The 16,645-nt window shown below is 61.3% G+C and overlaps 2 protein-coding genes across 8 annotated transcripts in view; one reads left to right on the forward strand and one right to left on the reverse strand.

Moving 5' to 3' along the window:
• The window catches only part of ADCK5 (aarF domain containing kinase 5), a 14,929-nt gene extending 13,807 nt beyond the window's left edge, over window positions 1-1,122 (forward strand). For 4 of the 6 annotated variants that reach the window (XM_074352816.1, XM_074352817.1, XM_045521322.2 and 1 more), the window contains 5 exons: window positions 7-85; window positions 169-260; window positions 323-575; window positions 646-762; window positions 847-1,122. In XM_074352816.1, coding sequence (XP_074208917.1) covers window positions 7-85; window positions 169-260; window positions 323-575; window positions 646-762; window positions 847-952 — 647 coding nt within the window. In that variant the 3' untranslated portion in view covers window positions 953-1,122. Of the gene's footprint in view, window positions 1-6; window positions 86-168; window positions 261-322; window positions 576-645; window positions 763-846 lie in introns of those variants that run through there. The other 2 variants (XM_074352818.1, XM_074352819.1) reach the window with 2 other exon arrangements.
• CPSF1 (cleavage and polyadenylation specific factor 1) lies at window positions 1,106-16,070 on the reverse strand. 2 transcript variants are annotated; one of them, XM_074352722.1, is made up of 38 exons: window positions 15,911-16,070; window positions 15,652-15,810; window positions 9,014-9,041; window positions 8,757-8,899; window positions 8,591-8,671; window positions 8,356-8,507; window positions 8,126-8,272; window positions 7,861-8,000; window positions 7,672-7,782; window positions 7,493-7,586; window positions 7,314-7,401; window positions 7,121-7,243; window positions 6,987-7,038; window positions 6,812-6,906; window positions 6,668-6,742; window positions 6,517-6,597; window positions 6,357-6,446; window positions 6,072-6,182; window positions 5,851-5,992; window positions 5,601-5,779; window positions 5,388-5,524; window positions 5,135-5,309; window positions 4,853-5,059; window positions 4,673-4,762; window positions 4,444-4,587; window positions 4,209-4,361; window positions 3,289-3,405; window positions 3,121-3,211; window positions 2,957-3,041; window positions 2,748-2,889; window positions 2,512-2,664; window positions 2,245-2,421; window positions 2,096-2,162; window positions 1,962-2,009; window positions 1,721-1,876; window positions 1,524-1,612; window positions 1,303-1,441; window positions 1,106-1,228 (listed from the first exon to the last, which is right to left on the reverse strand). In XM_074352722.1, the coding sequence occupies exons 2-37, from the start codon at window positions 15,793-15,795 to the stop codon at window positions 1,307-1,309; spliced, it is 4,242 nt and encodes a 1,413-aa protein (XP_074208823.1). In that variant the 5' UTR covers window positions 15,796-15,810; window positions 15,911-16,070; the 3' UTR covers window positions 1,106-1,228; window positions 1,303-1,306. The 2 variants fall into 2 exon arrangements, with proteins under 2 accessions (XP_074208823.1, XP_074208825.1); XM_074352724.1 differs by having other exon boundaries at window positions 1,524-1,653; window positions 15,911-16,068.
• Window positions 16,071-16,645: the final 575 nt, after the last annotated feature.

Below are 16,645 nucleotides of genomic sequence, written 5' to 3' on the forward strand. Positions count from 1 at the left end.
CCCTAGTTCTGGTGCGGAAAGGCCTGGATGGGAAGGCCGAGCTGGTGCTGCTGGACCACGGGCTGTACCAGTTTCTGGATGAGAAGTGAGCTGGGGGCCGGGGGTAGGGGGGGCACTTTCCCCCACTGCTGGGCTTTCCAGCCCTGCCTCATGGCTGGGCCCCCACAGGGACCGGTCCGCCCTGTGCCAGCTGTGGAGAGCCATCATTCTGAGGGATGAGGCTGCCATGAAGACACATGCAGCCGCGCTCGGGGTTCAAGGTGAGGCCGGGGGCGGGTGTGAGGCGTGGAGGGTGCGCAGCCCTGGCTCAGGCCCCCCCCAGACTACTTCCTGTTCTCCGAGGTGCTTATGCAGCGGCCTGTGCGCCTGGGGCAGCTGTGGCACTCACACCTGCTGAGCCACAAGGAGGCGGCCTACATGCAGGACATGGCGCGGGAGCACTTCGAGGACATCATGGCTGTGCTCAAGGCCCTGCCGCGCTCCATGCTGCTTGTGCTGCGCAATGTCAACACCGTGCGCGCCATCAACACTGCCCTGGGTGCCCCTGTTGACCGCTACTTCCTCATGGCCAAGAGGTGGGGGCCAGGGAGCTGGGGTGGGGGGCAGGGCCAGGGGCCCGGCCGCGCTGACCGTGTCTCTGTGCAGTGCGGTCAGGGGCTGGAGCCGCCTGGTGGATGCAGGATGCCAAAATGTCTACGGTGCCAGTGTTCTGCGCCACATCAGGGTCGTCTGGGAGACCTTCAAGTTTGAAGTGGCCCTGAGGTGAGCCAGTGGGCCGGGGGCCAGCAGGCAGGGGGCCAGGGCCCACTCCCCACCATCCTACAATGCCATGACCCACCATCCCAGGCTGGAGACCCTGTCGATGCGGCTCACAGCCTTCCTGGTTCGAGTCCTGGTCCACCTGGGCCTCATGCCCAAAACCGAAGGGCTGTTTGAATACCTGGAGACCTAGGGAGCCTGGGACAGGAGGACTGCAGAGCTCGCCGGGCCGCGGGCTGACTAGGCTGGCTGGGCCAGAGGCATGGATACCCAACACCTGAGTGCACTGGAATGACCGGGGCCTGGGGCCGGGGGATGCCCTGGGGCTGTGCAATGACACACGCTCTTTTCAAATCAAACAAATGTCTTTCTTCGTATTTTGTACAAAAAGAGGGTGGGAGAAGTGGAAGTATCTGGGGCTCTAGAAGTGGGCAGTGACTCGATCTGTCTCCAACAGGTCATCCAGGATCTGTGGGGAGAGATGGCAGGTGAGGGGAGGGGGGAGGGAGGGGGAGGGGGAGGGAAAGGGGGAGGGGCGCTCACGATGTCAGGCGTGGTGCCAATCTTCTTGGCCAGCTCGCCACGCTCCATGGTGCTCAGGTACAGGTAGCGGTTGAGCAGCTCCCCGTCCAGGACATTGCGCACAGCGTTCTGTAGGACGCGCCGGTCCACGTGCAGCATCCTGGGGGGCACGAGGGCAGCGGGGTCAGGACAGATCTGGGGGGGTGGGGTGGGGGGTGGGGCACAGGTGTGTGGTGGCTCACCGGAAGGCACGGGGGTTGAGGCCAGCATGGTGAGGCAGCATGGTGGTGAGCGCATTCTGCAGCATCAGCAGCCTCCGGTAGGTCTTCTCCTGCATAGGCAGCAGGAGCCCAATGCCGCCGTCCAGTGTGGCTGTAGGGACCCAGTGTGAGCTAGGCAGACCCCCGCCCCCTACCACCCACCCCCGCCCAGCACTCACCAAACCACGTGATGTGCTTGTTCTCCCACACAACCGACTTCTTGCTGGGCCCCTCGGCAGCCCCCCGGCATGGGGTCCTCCAGAATGTGTTCACGTGGGCACCCACGTGGAAGTCCGCCCGGCGCAGCAGCCGCATGCCCCCGAAGCTCTCCTTGGCTGCACCAGAGGGACTGCAGGTCTCTGCCTGCTCCTCACACACCCACACCTCCCACACCTGCCCGGCTGAGGTGGGAGGGCTCACCTTCCGGCAGGTACATGTATACCATGAGGTTTCGATCACGGTCAGACACTAGGGAGCAGAGCCCAAAGTCAGCCCCAGCCACCCCTGAAGCCTCGGGGACCCCACCCCAGTCCCCCAACCCTGTGCTTGCTTACCAAGGAAACCCAGCTGTGCGTTGTCCACCATGAAGTCCACGCTGTACACTTCCAGGGGCTTGGCGTCCTGAAGATGGGGGGGGGGGTCAGGGTTGGCCTGGGGCCAGCACCGCCCCACCCCCACTGTACAGCCCGGCCCCTCATGGTACCCGCGACACAAGGCTCAGCGTCTTGCTCTCTTCCTGGTAGCGAAGCAGCGAGATGCTCTTCATGACGTCCGCAGCCAGGATGAAGTTCTTGACGCTGATCATCTGGTGGATGTAGAGCTGTGTGTCGATGAAGGCCATGCCTGTCAGCTCACTGGCCCGCAGGCTCCACAGGAAGATCTGGGGGTGGGGGTGTGCAGGCGGTAAGCTGTGGGTGCTGAGTGGCAGGTGCTGAGTGGCAGGTGCTGGGCTGGGTGGGGAGGTGTGCACCTTCTGGCCGATGGCCGACACCAGGTGGCCGTTGCAGTGGCACAGGGCAGTCACAGGCCCCTTCTGCTCCTTCTCGTACAGGACTTTGAACTTGTTCTTGGTGAGAGGCTGGCCAGGCTCAGGCACCACCTCAATCACGTCCATGATCAGAATCTGCCAGGGAGAGCGGGTGGGTGATCTACGGGAACTGATGGGCTGCCGGGCACTGCCTGCCCCCCACCCCACTGGCCACTTACCCGCCCGCGGCACGTGACCTCCTCCCCCTGCATGAGGCAGGTCCCCGCGGCAACATAGCCCTTGAGGCCCGACACGGTCTCCTCACTGCGCAGTGACACCGTCTTCATGCAGGTCACGTGCTCCCACTCCTCCAGCTCAATCCTGCAAGAGGCCAGGTCAGGACACGAGCCCCAAGCAGCCGCCAGCCCCGACCTGGGCCCAGCCTCACCTGGCATTGGGGATGGCCTCCCAGCTAACCGGGGAGATTAGCTGGATGGAGAAGGCCTCCTGCTGAGGGTGGATGTAACGGTCATCTGCAGGGACAGAAGGGACATGGTTGGGGGTGGGCGGGAGGTTGGTCCCAGGAACGGCCCCACTCGGGCTACCTCGCACCTCTCTCGATAGTCTCAAACTCCTTCTCCTCGCCCGTCATGCGTGGGATGCGCGTGCACGGTGTGTTGGTGCTGGTGGCAACGGCGTACACCTGGGGGGGTAGGGGGAGTCACGCTGGAGGCCTGGCTCCAGCCCCACCCATCCCGGCAGGGGGTGGGGATGTCAAACCTTGGACTCCACGTGGTAAGCCACATAGTGGGCCGTGCAGCGCAGCGGGATCTTCCTGACAGGCCACGGGGCATCGTAGGACAAGTAGGCTGGCAGGACGCTGATCCTCAGCTCGCCCTGGGAAGGCATGGGGGTCAGTGAGGCCTGGGGCCACCAAAGGCCAGGCTGATGAGCCCAGGCCTCCAAGAGCTCCTTGGGGTCAGTTGTCAGCTCTCTGGAATAGGGCAGAGCCCTGGAGCAGGCATGGCTCTCTGTCCTGTGCTTCATGGGCTTCCTGTCCCTCCTCCGAGGTTCCTCCGGGGTTGAGACACAGGCCACAGGTGTGGTCTGGGCCAGGACAAGGGAGGGGCCGGACTCAGAGGGTGCTGGAGACTGCAGGCGAAGGATGGACAGCATACACACTGGCCACGCCAGGGTCTGCACAAACAGGCAGGGGAGTCCTGCCAGGGCCCCGAGGCGCTCTCCTTCACTCAGTCCTACGTGAGCCAGCACCTAGGAAAACACCTGCCATATCTTCACCACTGAGTCCTCAGAGTGGCTCAGGGTGTCACTGCTATCCTCTTGGTGACAGAGAAGACTCAGGTTCAGAGAGAGTGAGCATGTCACCTAGACTCGCACAGCTTCTAAGGGGCAGAGGTGGGGTCCAAGCCAGCAGAGCAGTGGCTGGACCCTGGCTGCCCAAGCACATGCCCTTGTGAGCTACAGCCTGCACTCCCAACTGCCCGTCCTCCAACCTTCCCAGCATTAAGCCCCACGCTTCACCTCCTTGGCCTTGGCTCCCACCACCCTCTGGATACCCCTGACCTTCCATTCCAGGGTGCCCCCATCCCCAGCCATCAAGGGCCCCTTTCCTGGGGCCCCAGCACCAGGTCCTGCCCTGGGCAGCCTCAGTGAGGCTGGGCTGCATGGGGCCTCCCTACCTGTCTATTGAAGTACAGGAAGCCACGGGGGCAGTTGACATTGTGGAACGGGGCAAAGGAGTCGATGGGGCCATCGATGCCCATGGGGTGCAGCCGCAGGGCCCCCCGGCCAGTCACCAGGAGCCAATGGGGCGAGGGGCCACAGATGAACACCTGGAGGCAAGCGCTGTGAGGAGGCCGCTGGGGCAAGGCCCCATCTGCCCCACCCTGGGCTCCGGGAAAACCCCTGGCCTACCCCAGAGTAGCCATAAATGTCCTCAAAGTAGCGGAACCGTGCCACACGGCTTCGCACCCCAGCCCCCTCCTCGGCGCTGCCACCTTCTGCCTTCTTCTTAGACGGCTTTGGCTTCTTCTCTCGGAAGTTGATGTTGTGGGGGACCTGGAGGGGCTGCTGTGAGGGCCAGGACCTCCCCCTACCCCTGCTCCACGTTCGCCCTACACCCGGCACCGCCCAGACACCACACCTTCTTGAAGCGAACTTTGAGGTTCCCCTGGCCAAGCTGCGAGTCGTGGGGGAAGGCCTCGTAGATGAGCAGCTCCTGGTCCACGTGCACCTGGGGACAGGGGTCGTCAGGGTCGGGGCTCGCAGGGCGGTGGGGCTCGCAGGGCGGTGGGGCCCCCAGGGCGTGCAGGCCGGCACTTACCAGCAGGTAGGGTCGGCGCTGGCGGCTCCCCAGCGCCACCAGCAGCACCTCCTTGACAAGGGGCAGCTCCCCCTGGCGCGTAGCCTCCTCCTTTCGGGCCTCGCCCTGTGTGGTGGGCTGACCAGAGGAGCTGTCCACCAGGACACGCTGCCCCACAGGGAAGTTCTTCACCAGGAACACCAGCCGCCAGTCGGGGAGCTGGTAGATCTGTGGAGACGCGGCAGTCAACTGGGATGGATGGGGCGGGGGCCAGGGCTGCGCTGGGCACAGGGTGCCACCCACCTCCATGGTTCCGTTCTCCCGCACCAGCAGGCACCAGTGGGTGGGCTCAGCCCGGAAGGGGGCAGGGTCCCGGTCAGCAGGGGGCTGGCTGCTCCTGCGGGCCTCCTCCTTGCTGGGGCTGAAGAGGGAGCCCGAGTCCCCGTAGAGCATCTCCTCCTCGTCATCCACAGTGGGGCTGGGGGCGGCAGACATGCTGGTCACCGGCAGCCTGCCTCGGGAGCCTGGCCCAGCCTGCACCCGGGCCCCCACACACCTGGTATCTGAGCCCTGACCCTCCACCTCGGAGCCGCTGCGGCCCCCCAACTCATCGCGGGCCCCGCCTAGGCGGCTCTCGGTGGTGAACATGCCGCTGACGTCTCGGTACACACAGAGTGTGATCACCTTGGACTGCTGCGGGGAGAGGGGCAGGGCTCAGCGGTGGGGCGGGTGGGGGACAGCAGGCCCTGGGGCGGGGGAGGGGGCCTACATGGTGCAGCGGGGGCTTGTGCAGAGCCAGGCGATGGTGGCGGCCCCCGTATGAGTCATTCTTGAGCAGGAACATGGTGACGTGGCCCTCGGCACTCATGATGACCACGTAGGGGTCAGCCACAGCGCACTGCACGATGGGGGAGCCCAGGTCCACAGGGATGAAGTGCAGCTGGTTCACTGCAGACACAGGGTGGTCAGCACAAGCCAACCCTGGACCCCCTCCCCCCTGCCCACCTGGCCCAGCCCACCTCCTTCCAACAGGCGGATGCCAAGGGGCGACACTTGTACGATATAGCGATTGTCCCCAATGTTGCCAGCAAAGACCGTGGGGCCCTGTGTGGCGAAGCCGCTGGTGTCCAGCTCCATGATCTCCTGCCCCGTCTGTAGGATCTGTGGGTGATGGTGGGTGAGTCAACCTCTCTCCAGTGGGACCCCTGTCCCAGGCTGCCGTACGGGCCCTGCCCCTCACCATGGTGGAGTCTTCTCGGCTCAGAATGAGGAACCCGTGTCTCCGCCCATCGTCCTCTGCTTCGGGGGTGCTGGGCTCCTGCTCTGCCACCTCCCCCTTGGGGGTCTCCTCCTGGGAAGGCAGAAGGAGGGCTGGAGTCCCTCCACCAAGCAGAGGAGCTGGGACAGCCAGGCCAGAGCAAGCCCGGGGATGCGCTGTCTGCGCCTGGGCCCTGCCCGCACACAGTCCAGGTGGACAGCACCGCATTACCCACCCCTCGGGCCTCGCCGCCCCGAGCCCACCTACCTGCTCCTTACGCACAGGGGCAATGACCGTCCACATGTCATAGCAGCCAGGGAGCTCAAAGGTTGTGACCACCTGAGGCCGGATGCTCTTCTGGAAGGACATGGGGGTGTCAGCCCACCCAGGCCCCGCAGGGAGGCACCGCCCCTGCCACCCCACACACCTGCAGCACCGACAGGGCCCCATTCTTCCCGTAGCCGGAGCACACGACGACCTCCAGGTCCGGCTCGGGGCTGTTCTGAAACTGCACGACAGGTAGTTAGCACTGACCTCTGCCGTGCAGCCCCCCGACCCCCGCCTCACCCCAGCAGCACCTCTTCAGAGAGGAAGGCGGGCTCGCCCATGGCAGCATTGGCACAGGGTCCAATGTTGAGGATGCTGTCACACACCTGTGGGCACAACAGGGGTCAGGTGGGCAGGCTGGCCGGGGCGGGGGCCCCCTCTGTGTCCGACCTCACCTCAAAGGAGTAAGTGGCAAGCTGTGTGCCCGACTGGGCCTCACTGCCATACACCTCGATCTCATCCACCTCGTCCTGTGGCACCGACTTGCCTCCTACAGCACACGGAAGCCCATGTGAGCCCACCTGGTCGCCGGGCCCCACCCTGCCCACCCCTCACCTGACAGGCCCTCACCAGACCAGCCCACCGCGGCGTCCACACGCTTCTTCTTCGAGGGAGGCTCTTCCTGTGAGGCAGGAGGGGTGGTGAGCAGCCCTCTGAGGCAGCCCTGCCCAGGGGCCCTATGTCCCCTTGAGCCCCACACCCACCTTGTCAGCAGCCTCTCGGATGGCGCTGGCCGGGGGCTCCTGCAGCTTTTCTGTGTACTTGAGGAGCAGGGAGTTGCCCAGGCGAGAGCCAAGGAACAGGTACCCAGGCTCCATGGTGACCATCTGAGGGCAGGAGGGTGGTGAGGGTGAGGCCAGGCCCGGACCCAGAGCTGCCCCCCGAGACCCAACTCACGCTTGTGGTGAGGACGCTGGCGGCGGCCTTGTCGAAGTGGAAGGCCCGGACACTGCGCATGCCGTCCGTGATGAGGGTGAGCACGTAGCTGCCGGGAGGGGGAGGCTGAGCTGGGGGCAGGGGCAGGGGGCCCACGTGCCCTGTTGGGGGAGGCCAGGCTCACTGAAGGGGGGACTCACATCTCACCGCCCTTGAGGGAGATGACCATCTTGTCATAGGAGATGAAGGCCGCCTGGGCACAGTCCAGGGTGATCCGCACGCCCTCCTGAGTGCCTGTGGGTGGGAAGAGTCAGCCAGCCTTACCAGAACCCCTCCCCACACCCCCACCCCAGCCCCCGGCCCCACCCCCAACACTCACGCAGCGGGAAGGCAGTGGTGCCGGTGGTGAGGCTGTTGAGAGCCACGCCATAAGGGGGTACACTCTGGTTCAGGTACAGCAGTGAGTTGACAGCAAAGATCACCACCCCACCTGGAGGTGGACACGGTGGTGGGCGAGGCCCAAGGCTCTCCATAACCACCCCCCCCGCCCCCACAGCCCTCACCTCACCTATGGGCTTGGGCACAGCAAGGGCCTGGGTACAGTCAAAGGGCAGGCTGGTGAGGGACCAGATGACGGGGTGGACCTTCTGCGTGATGTTCAAGGAGATGGCCACAATGGAGCACGTGTCCTGCCGCACAGCCACACGCCTGGGGCCATAGCCTGGTCAGTGGTGGGGAGGAGGGTATCCCGACCCCGAGGCGTGCCCCAGCTCCTCCTTCCCCAACAGCCTCCCGGCCGCCCACGGCAGCCCCAGCACAGAGCAGGGCCTCACCCTGGCCAGGTCTGGTTTGGCTCGAACAGGATGAGCAGGGTGGGCTCGTAGTAGCCGTGCAGGAACTGCAGGTCCACGATGTTGAGGAGCTTCTCATCCAGCGCCCGCACGTCGATAATGTAGCTGGGCAGGAAGCTGGACCTCTGCCTGGGGGCAGCGGGCCTCAGCATCGGAGGAGCAGGGGGGGCACCCCTCGTGCGAGGCAGCCCCGCCCCCGCCCCAGCACTCACCCCTCACCCACGAGCCCATCATGCTCCTCAGCCAAACTCTCCCTGCGGAAGGGCAGAACCACCAGCCGCGTGCCGTAGATGAGCATGGCGGCGCAGCGCCCATCGGGGTCCACCCGCACCCGCGGCGTATGCACGTTCTGCACGAACCCATCCTGGGGGCAGAGGGACATCAGGCAGGCCGCAGGGCAGGTGACCCCATGGGAACAGGGTGGGTAGGCACGCGGCCAAGCCCTACCCGCAGCTCAGGCTCCTCAAAGTAGTGCAGAGACAGGGTCTTCAGGTCGTGGGTGCCTGGGTCGTACTCCACCACCGAAAGCTAGGGGCAGGAGGTGAGAACTGCAGCCCGCCAGCCCACCACGGCACGCAGGACCCCCACCAGGCCTCCCACGCCCACTACCCACCTTGGCATCCTTGAAGCTCAGGAGCAGGGCATCCCGCTTGGCGCCTGCCAGCTGCACACTGGCCATGGACATGACGTTGCCGAAGAAGGAGAAGGAAGCCACCAGCTCCAGCTTCTCCCGGTGCTCCCGGTGGGCCTTCCCCTCTGGGGAGAAGTGGTGGTACAGGTCTGGACCCACCTGGCCCCCAAGCCCAGCCACCCACTGCCTGCTCACCCCGCGCCCACTCACCCGCCCCCGCTCGCCCTGCGCTGGCTCACCTGTGCTCCTGTCATTCTTGGTCTGCGCCTGGGGGAGGTGAGGGAGGGCAATGAAGGGCCAGACGGCGAACGCTGGCCACCCCGTGGAGGGACAATAGCAAAGACCACCGGCAGCCGGCCCTGTGACCAGGAGCCCTGCCCAAACCCTCACTGTAGTGGGCCCCCAGCCTGCCCTGGGCTCCTGCTTAGGAACCTCCCCCCCCAGCAGCCACCCCGACACTGCGGGCACTCAGGGTCAGAGGCTTGACAGCCACTCCATGCACCCCCCAACCCACCCTAGCCAGGGCATGGGCGGCACTTCATGAGGTGGGCTTCCAGCCTAAGCGAGGGCTGCCACCAGCTGCCAACGACACGACTGCTACGCTGACCCCACGGTGCCCCTCTGAGCCCGAACCGGGGCCACCACATGGGGCCGCCGCCCTCGCCCTCTCGCCTGTCCCACCAGTACCTGCCCCGGGGCAGGAGGGTGTCTGCAGATGAGCCTGGGGACACTCGAAAACGATACTATACCACAACCCAGCGGTTATTCCAGGAGTGAAAAATCAGTTTACCACAAGAACACCCGTCGCTACGACCCACCACACTATCAGAATTAAAGAGAAAAACCTTATGTTGTTTTCAGTGGATACTAAAGACATCTGATAAAAGTTAGACCCATTCACAATAGACATTCTTACTAAGCCAAGGACACAACTTCCTTAGACAAATAGAGGTTATCCACAACAAATCTATACCAATGTCGCCCTCGGACTAAAATGTTCAAGTAGCCCCTCAGTGATGGGGACCAGCCCTGGACACCGTCTCCCCTCACCAGACACAAGGTTAAGACACAGAGACCAACTGCAAGTCCAGACGACGCGGGAGACAGAGCGCAGGTGCAGGTGAGCCGCAGAGCCGTGCGGACACAGTCAGTGGTCTGCAGTGCCCCAGCCACTGCGGGAGGAGGGAAGGACAGAGCCTACGCCTGAGGAAATGTGGACCCCACATGTTCCGAGGGGAAGCGCTAACTTACAGATTCAGGAAGGTCAGCAAAAATATGCATGTTCATGTATGACTGAAAAACTGTGCTCTACACTGGAACTTGACATAACACTGTAAAATGACTATGACTCAATAAAAAAATGTAAAAAAAAAAAAAAAAAAAAAGTCAGCAAATCCCAAAGCAGGTTATACAGAGAAGCCATAGCCACGCACATCACAGCTGGAACAGAAAACCAAGGACAAACGCCATAAGATCGGTCAGAGGGAAGAGACACCGCCTTCAGGAAAACTGATTTCAACAGAAATCACACAGGCCAGAGACAGAGCTTTAAAGAGATGAAAGAAGTCAACCCAGAATTCTAAGCCAGTGAAAACACCCCTCGAAAAGGGAGCCAAAACAAAAACGTTTTCAGACAAACAAGAAAGGAGCAAATTCAGTGCCCACAGAGATGCCACAAGAATCACGGTAGGAGGTTCTTCAGGTGACAACAAAGAACACGACCTTCTGAACAGAGTTAAGCCACAAGCTGCGATGTCGGAAATAGAATGAACAGACAGAGAGAGAGAATGGCTCATCCTCACCGTAGAAGCCGCTACACAGGGACCAACACTGCAGCCGCCACCACCGCAGACTGGGACCAAAGCCCGCGGCTGAGCTCTGCTGAGACCAGAGAGGAAGGGCCAAGGAGGTGTCTGCAGCCTCACTGCGAGACCCTGCCAGATCCGTGGGGGTCACAAAAGGAAAGCCAGAACCAAGCCACCCACCCAGGGAACTGTCCAGGACACGCCGGCCAGGCCTGGGCCGCCAGCAGTGCCAACATCCGCCCCGGCCCCAAGGCTCTGCCAGAGCCCGCCGTGCTGTCTGGACGCACATGATGTGCTGACCTCTTGGCATGAAGGAGCCTCCTGCCTGCAACTCACCCTCCGGGTCCAGGGGAAGGACAGAGGCTCGGCAGAACGCTCACACTTGGGGCTCTGGGTGCGGTACACAGGAAATCTTTGTGCTTTTGCAACTTTTCTGAGTCTGAGATTATGTAAAACTGAAATGCTAAGAACAACAATAATTTGCAATTATTTGCAGGGCTTCTAACATATGCAGGAGTGAAAGCTATGACAGCGGAACAGAGGGTGGGGTTGGAGGGGGCGGAGGCTTGTTTGAGGAGGTGCATTCAAGCCAGATTGTAATCAATCAAGGAGACCTGTGGGGACGTCTGATTCAACTCATCAGAAAATAATACAGAATGCACAGCTGAGACCAACAGGGAGGTAAAATGAAAGAAAAGGAAAAAGAAAGAATAAAGAGAAAGACAGAGAAGACAGCACTTCAAACCCAACTACACAAGACAGTACGTGAAATGTGAATAACTGAACACTCAGCTAGAAGACAAAACTGTCAGAATAAGAAACGACACCCAGCTACTTGCTACTGAGTCACTTTTTTTTTTTAAGGGAGGTAATTAGATTTACTTATTTACTTGATGGAGGTACCAGGGATCGAACCCAGGACCTCAATGCGTGCTAAGCACGCTGCTACTGAGTCACCCTAAATATAAGGATACAGGTTTTAAAAACACTCCATGCAAAGACTTATAAAAAGAAAGAAAGCTGGGGTAGCCATGTTTCTTTTGGACAAGATAGATCTTAAAACAAAAACTATTAGAGATAAAAAGGGGATATTTCATAGCAAAAAGGTCAGTTCAAAAGTAAATTGTAAATCTGTCTTGTAGGTACCTAACACTGTAGCTTTCAAACACACACACACACACACACACACACACACACACACACACACACACACACATGTCTCATCATGTTCATCTTTAAAATGATCTTGAATATTCTTGACTTGGGGCTCTTCCATGTAAATTTAAGAATCAGATGTTAAATCTAACAAGAAGCCTTACTGCAACTTTGAGAAGGACACTGAATGTCTGGATTCGGGGAGGGGGACATCTCTACAATATTGAGACGTCCCACCCATCACCGTAACACATTTCTATTCACTTGGGAATTTGATTGATTTCAATGAAGTGTTATACACTTCTTTCCTCCTGAAGGTTACCACTGCCCAGCCGTGCACTCCTCCACCTCCCACACGGCTTCCCCACCCTCCTCTCCATAAAGCAGCACGACCGGCCTCAGCTGCCCCGGGTGGGGCTCACCCAGAGGACTGAGGAACTGGCCTCACTCCACCATCTCCCCTCTCCACCGCTCTCTGCCTCCTCCCCACACCCACACTGGATTCCCTGGGGCAGATTCAAGCAGCCTCCGGAGGGGGCTCATTACTCATCCTGTGAATTCGGGCTGAGGCTGCTCTGAAGGACAGGCAGTGACAAAAGTGACACGGTGGCCCCAGGTCCGGCCCTGCGAAGCTCCACCACCTCATGGCCGCCTGCCTCAGAAACCAAGCCGGCCCCGTGGAGCAAGGGGACAGACACAGAGACAGACAGGGACACATGCTTCCAGCCCTTCAGGTCATCCAGTCCAGGCCCAGACCTCACGGAGCAGGGGCCAGGCGTGTGCCCCATCCGAGCTCCCACGGCCTGCAGGTCCGGCACCAGCTGACGCCTCAGGCACCTATCCTGTAGCAGGAAAGAGACTGAACCCGAACCCTCCACCGCTCCAGCTCTCCCTCCATCTCCTGCTGCCATTCGCTTGACTCTGCTCCAAGAGTTGGTGGCTTTCCCATAAAGGGGCCAAGGGCAAATATCCGACTTGGGCTCTGCCGCTGCATCTGGTCTGCCCGGGACCCTTCTGTGGAATTTGCTGTAAAGCTGTGAAAAGCTTCCTTGGAACTCGGTGGCCTGTGAGGCTGCGGCCGGGAGGCCCCACTCCAGGACTCGTTCCTTTGGTGCAGAAATGTCCCATCTAATTCATCGTAAAAATCCTTCTTTTCCTACCAGTTCCTGCCCTGTCTCCCTGCTTCCCTCTGCCCAAATACCAATGCTCCTTCCCCATCGGGCTCTGAGCTTTGCTGGTCGCACCCCTGCCCGCCACCCGGCTTCCTTGTCCGGAGTCACTGGGGGCCTCCAAGTCTCAGGACCCACACAAGTCTCAGAAACATGGGACCCAGCACCAGGTCCCCGCCCCAACACCGCCTTCCCTGGGCTGCCAGGACACTCTCCCAGGCCACGCTGCCCCCAGCTCATCAATGGCCTCTTCTCTTTTTCCCAACCTTTCAATGCTGGGGCGCCCCAGGGCCCAGGTGGCCATCTTCAGGGTGACCCCAATCAGCTACCGACTCTAAACACCCACAGGCTGAAGACCCAGTGCCAGCTCCCACCAGGGCCCTGCCCCCGACTCCTCCGCAGCGTCCCCACCAGCTATGGAATCAGCCCTCGAAATGTCTGAAGTGGCCGGTGTCCAAGATGCCCCAACAATGCCCGCCTCCCAGGATCCATGTCCTGCAAAGCCCCTCCCACAGCACAGGGCTGGTGACGAGACAGCGTACCATGTGTGGATCAGGTGACCTCATCCTGGGGAGGCCAAGGGTGGGGAACTGAGGCCTCCCCCCAAAGCTAAGAGTGCACGAAATGCCAACCCCAGTGGGGCCTCCGGGGATGCAACCCTGGCTGACCACCAACTGCAACCCATGAGCCACCTGCACAGGGCCACCCAGCCTAGCCTCACCCCCACCCCAAACCCCGGCTTCCTGATCCGCAGAACCTGAGGGCTAAGGCCTGTCACCTGAAGCTTCTGAGTTACAGGGTGATATGTCCTGCAGTAGCAAGTGCCCACACAGTGTCCTGCAGTGAGCCTCTGACCCCTTCCCCACCGCCACCCCACCCACAGCCTTCTCCGCCCCTCTGACCAAAACTCATACTGGCCAAACCTTGGCATTGCCTCGCCCTCCTCCCGTTCACCCCCACATCCTGTCCTGAACCTGACTGCTTCCCAGCTCCTCCACTGCCTGGTGCTGCTCACTGGTCTCCCTGTGCCCCCACCACGGCCCCACAGTCTCTTCACGGCAACCACAGTGACCCTTGAAAATCACAAGTCAGGTCAGGTCAGGTCACTCCTCTGCCAAAATCTTAACTCCCCATTTGCCTCAGAGTCAGTGCTCAATTCCCACGATGTCCCACCCTCACCCTGTGACCTCTCTAACCCTCTGCTCTCACTTCCCCACACACCCCTCCCCTTTAGCCCTGCTGCCCAAGGGCCTTGGCTCTGCCTGAACCCCACACCCACAGGCTCTCCCCAGCACCTCCTCACCTGCTCCAACCCCTCCTTCCCAGGGAGGTGAGTTTTAAGCCACACCGGGCTCCCCACTCCCCAGTCCTATTCGCTTGGTTTCCATGGCACTTTCACCTCCAGCACGTGATTTTACTGGCAGCCTGTGGTCTGTCACCCCCAGAACAAGAGCGCCATGAGGGAGGCTCTCTGTCTGTAGCACTCACCGGTGTCTCCCAAGGCGCCCGAATACCTCGGGCATTTAATAAACGGCTGCTGGAAAGACAGATAAATGAATGCCAGGGGCTGTGACTCATCTGTACAAAACATAATGCTGCAAAACTTCCAGTTTGTCTCTAAAAGTTGACTGAAAACCAGTATCAGACTTATTAAATACAGCAAAGATGCTCTCATTCAATGTGCAACTATACGTATTTGTTTGCAAAGTTTCTTTTTCAGTTTTGACTGAAATTTTTTACAAAAGCTGACCTCAAAACTGCTGCATCACAAAAGCGTGAATAGACTTTCAATGGCACGTATTCAGGCACAAAGCTCTCACCAGGGTTCACATCCTTTGTATCCTGCTTGCTTTACCACGTGTGTTGGTACAGTAGTACTCGCATCTGGCACAAAAACATGTGTCCTAAGGTCGGTGTCAGGAAGGCCGGCCTCCTCCTGGCTGCCCTCTGACTCTGCCTGCCTGCGGCATCAGCCCCTACTCAAATCCTTCAGGGTGGGGACCATGTGGACAACAATCCTGACCACGGTCTTTCTTCCTCCCACCCCACTTCCACTCTGCACCCAGGTCCAATTTCACACGCCCTCCCCACTCTCAACTCTTCTGGCCTGAACATCCTCCCCTCCCCATTTCTCATGTCTGGCTCTCATTCAAGAACCAGCCATTCAAGAACAGATGAGAAGCCGCTTCTTGCAAGAAGCTCCCCGGACAAAACCTCACACCTCCAGCAACCCAAGCACCCCTATATGTCCTCTACAGGCGGGTTCATCACACTCCTAAACTCCTACCAACAATCTGACACCACCCTAGGGCCTAGCCTTTTTCCTTTTACTCCTGACAAACTCCTACCCTGCCTGAAGGAGGTTCCTCTGATCAGTCAACTGGAAACATACTGGAAAATATTCATTCATTCCCTCCTCTATTTCCTCAGCTGCACTCGCTGAGTCTGCAGTATGTCTCCAGGTGTGTTTACACGTGTAGGCTGTCCTCCTGCCCCAAATTTTTGCAGGTTTTGTTCACCATGGTATGGCTACTACCCAGCACACAGCAGGGGTTCACATAATTTGCGGGAAAAACACGAGAGCAAAGAAGACGCGCTAGGGCAGGCCTCCAAGCCCAGCAGGAGGAGGAAGAGGCCGGGTGACGGAGCAGCGGAGAGAACGGGCTCTGGAGACAACCAGCCAACCGCGGGGCCTGCCTGTGGCGGGCACCCGTGTCCCGCGCGGCTGCGAGGCCGCAGCGGGCCTACCTCGGCGTCGCGGTTGAGGCGGTACACGTAGAGCTGCGAGGTCCCGGCCACCACGAGGTTGCGCTCGCTGTTGTTGAAGAAGTTGCAGTACATCGAGAACTCCAGGCCGGTGGGCGGGTGCGCCTGTTTGTACACGGCGTACATGGCGCCGAACCGGGGCTGCACGGGGTCGCAGGCGACCGGATGAGCGGAGCCGCCCGCGCACCACCCCGGGCCGGCCCGGCGTTCCCCGCCTCCCGCCCGCGCGCGCGCCGCCCACCTGGCTGTTGGAGCGGGCTCGCGGGGGACCGGCACGGCGGCGAACACGGCCCGGCCAGCCCGGAAGCCGCGCGCCAAGGTTCCGGACTCCTGCGCCTGCGCAGCGCCGCCACGGCGCCCCGGCCGTGGGAGCGACAGCGGCCCCTGGTGGCCGGGGGCGGCCTCGCGGCTCCGCTCCCAGAGCCCCGCGATCCCGAGCTCGCTAGAAATCCAGGGCCCCACCGCGGGGGGACGCCGAAGCGGGCTGCGAGCCGGACGGGAGTGAGGCGGCTCAGGGACGGCGGGCCGGGGTCCTTCCCGCCCCAGGACCCCACGATGGATTCCCCGTGGAGGGTCTCGCCCGCAGGAAGAGGCGAGGTCTTTCCCGCACCACGCTCACGTGTGCGAGGCGTCCCGCCAGGTGCCGGCGCCCGGCTCAGCCAGGAGAGCCACGCAGTACGGAGCCGGGAGCGAAGAGACCCCCCCGGACACAAACACGCGACAAATTATGCTCCGGCAAGTGCCGGAGGCCCGACTAATCCAGAGCTGGGGAGAGCTTCCTGGAGAGGTGCCACGTCCCGTCTCCGCTGTGTTCCCTCCGCAGAACGGTTCCCCTACCACCACCAAAACACACGCGTTGACGACCTGCGGCCCTGCCTGGCACTGGCGGTCACGTGTTTGCCGGTGGTGCGGCTGGCCCCTCTCCCAGCGCTTTTCGCGTCTTCCCCACTGATCTCTCTCCAGACCTGGCACAGCT

This window comes from Camelus bactrianus, chromosome 25, assembly GCF_048773025.1.
Source record: "Camelus bactrianus isolate YW-2024 breed Bactrian camel chromosome 25, ASM4877302v1, whole genome shotgun sequence".
Taxonomy (NCBI): domain Eukaryota; kingdom Metazoa; phylum Chordata; class Mammalia; order Artiodactyla; family Camelidae; genus Camelus; species Camelus bactrianus.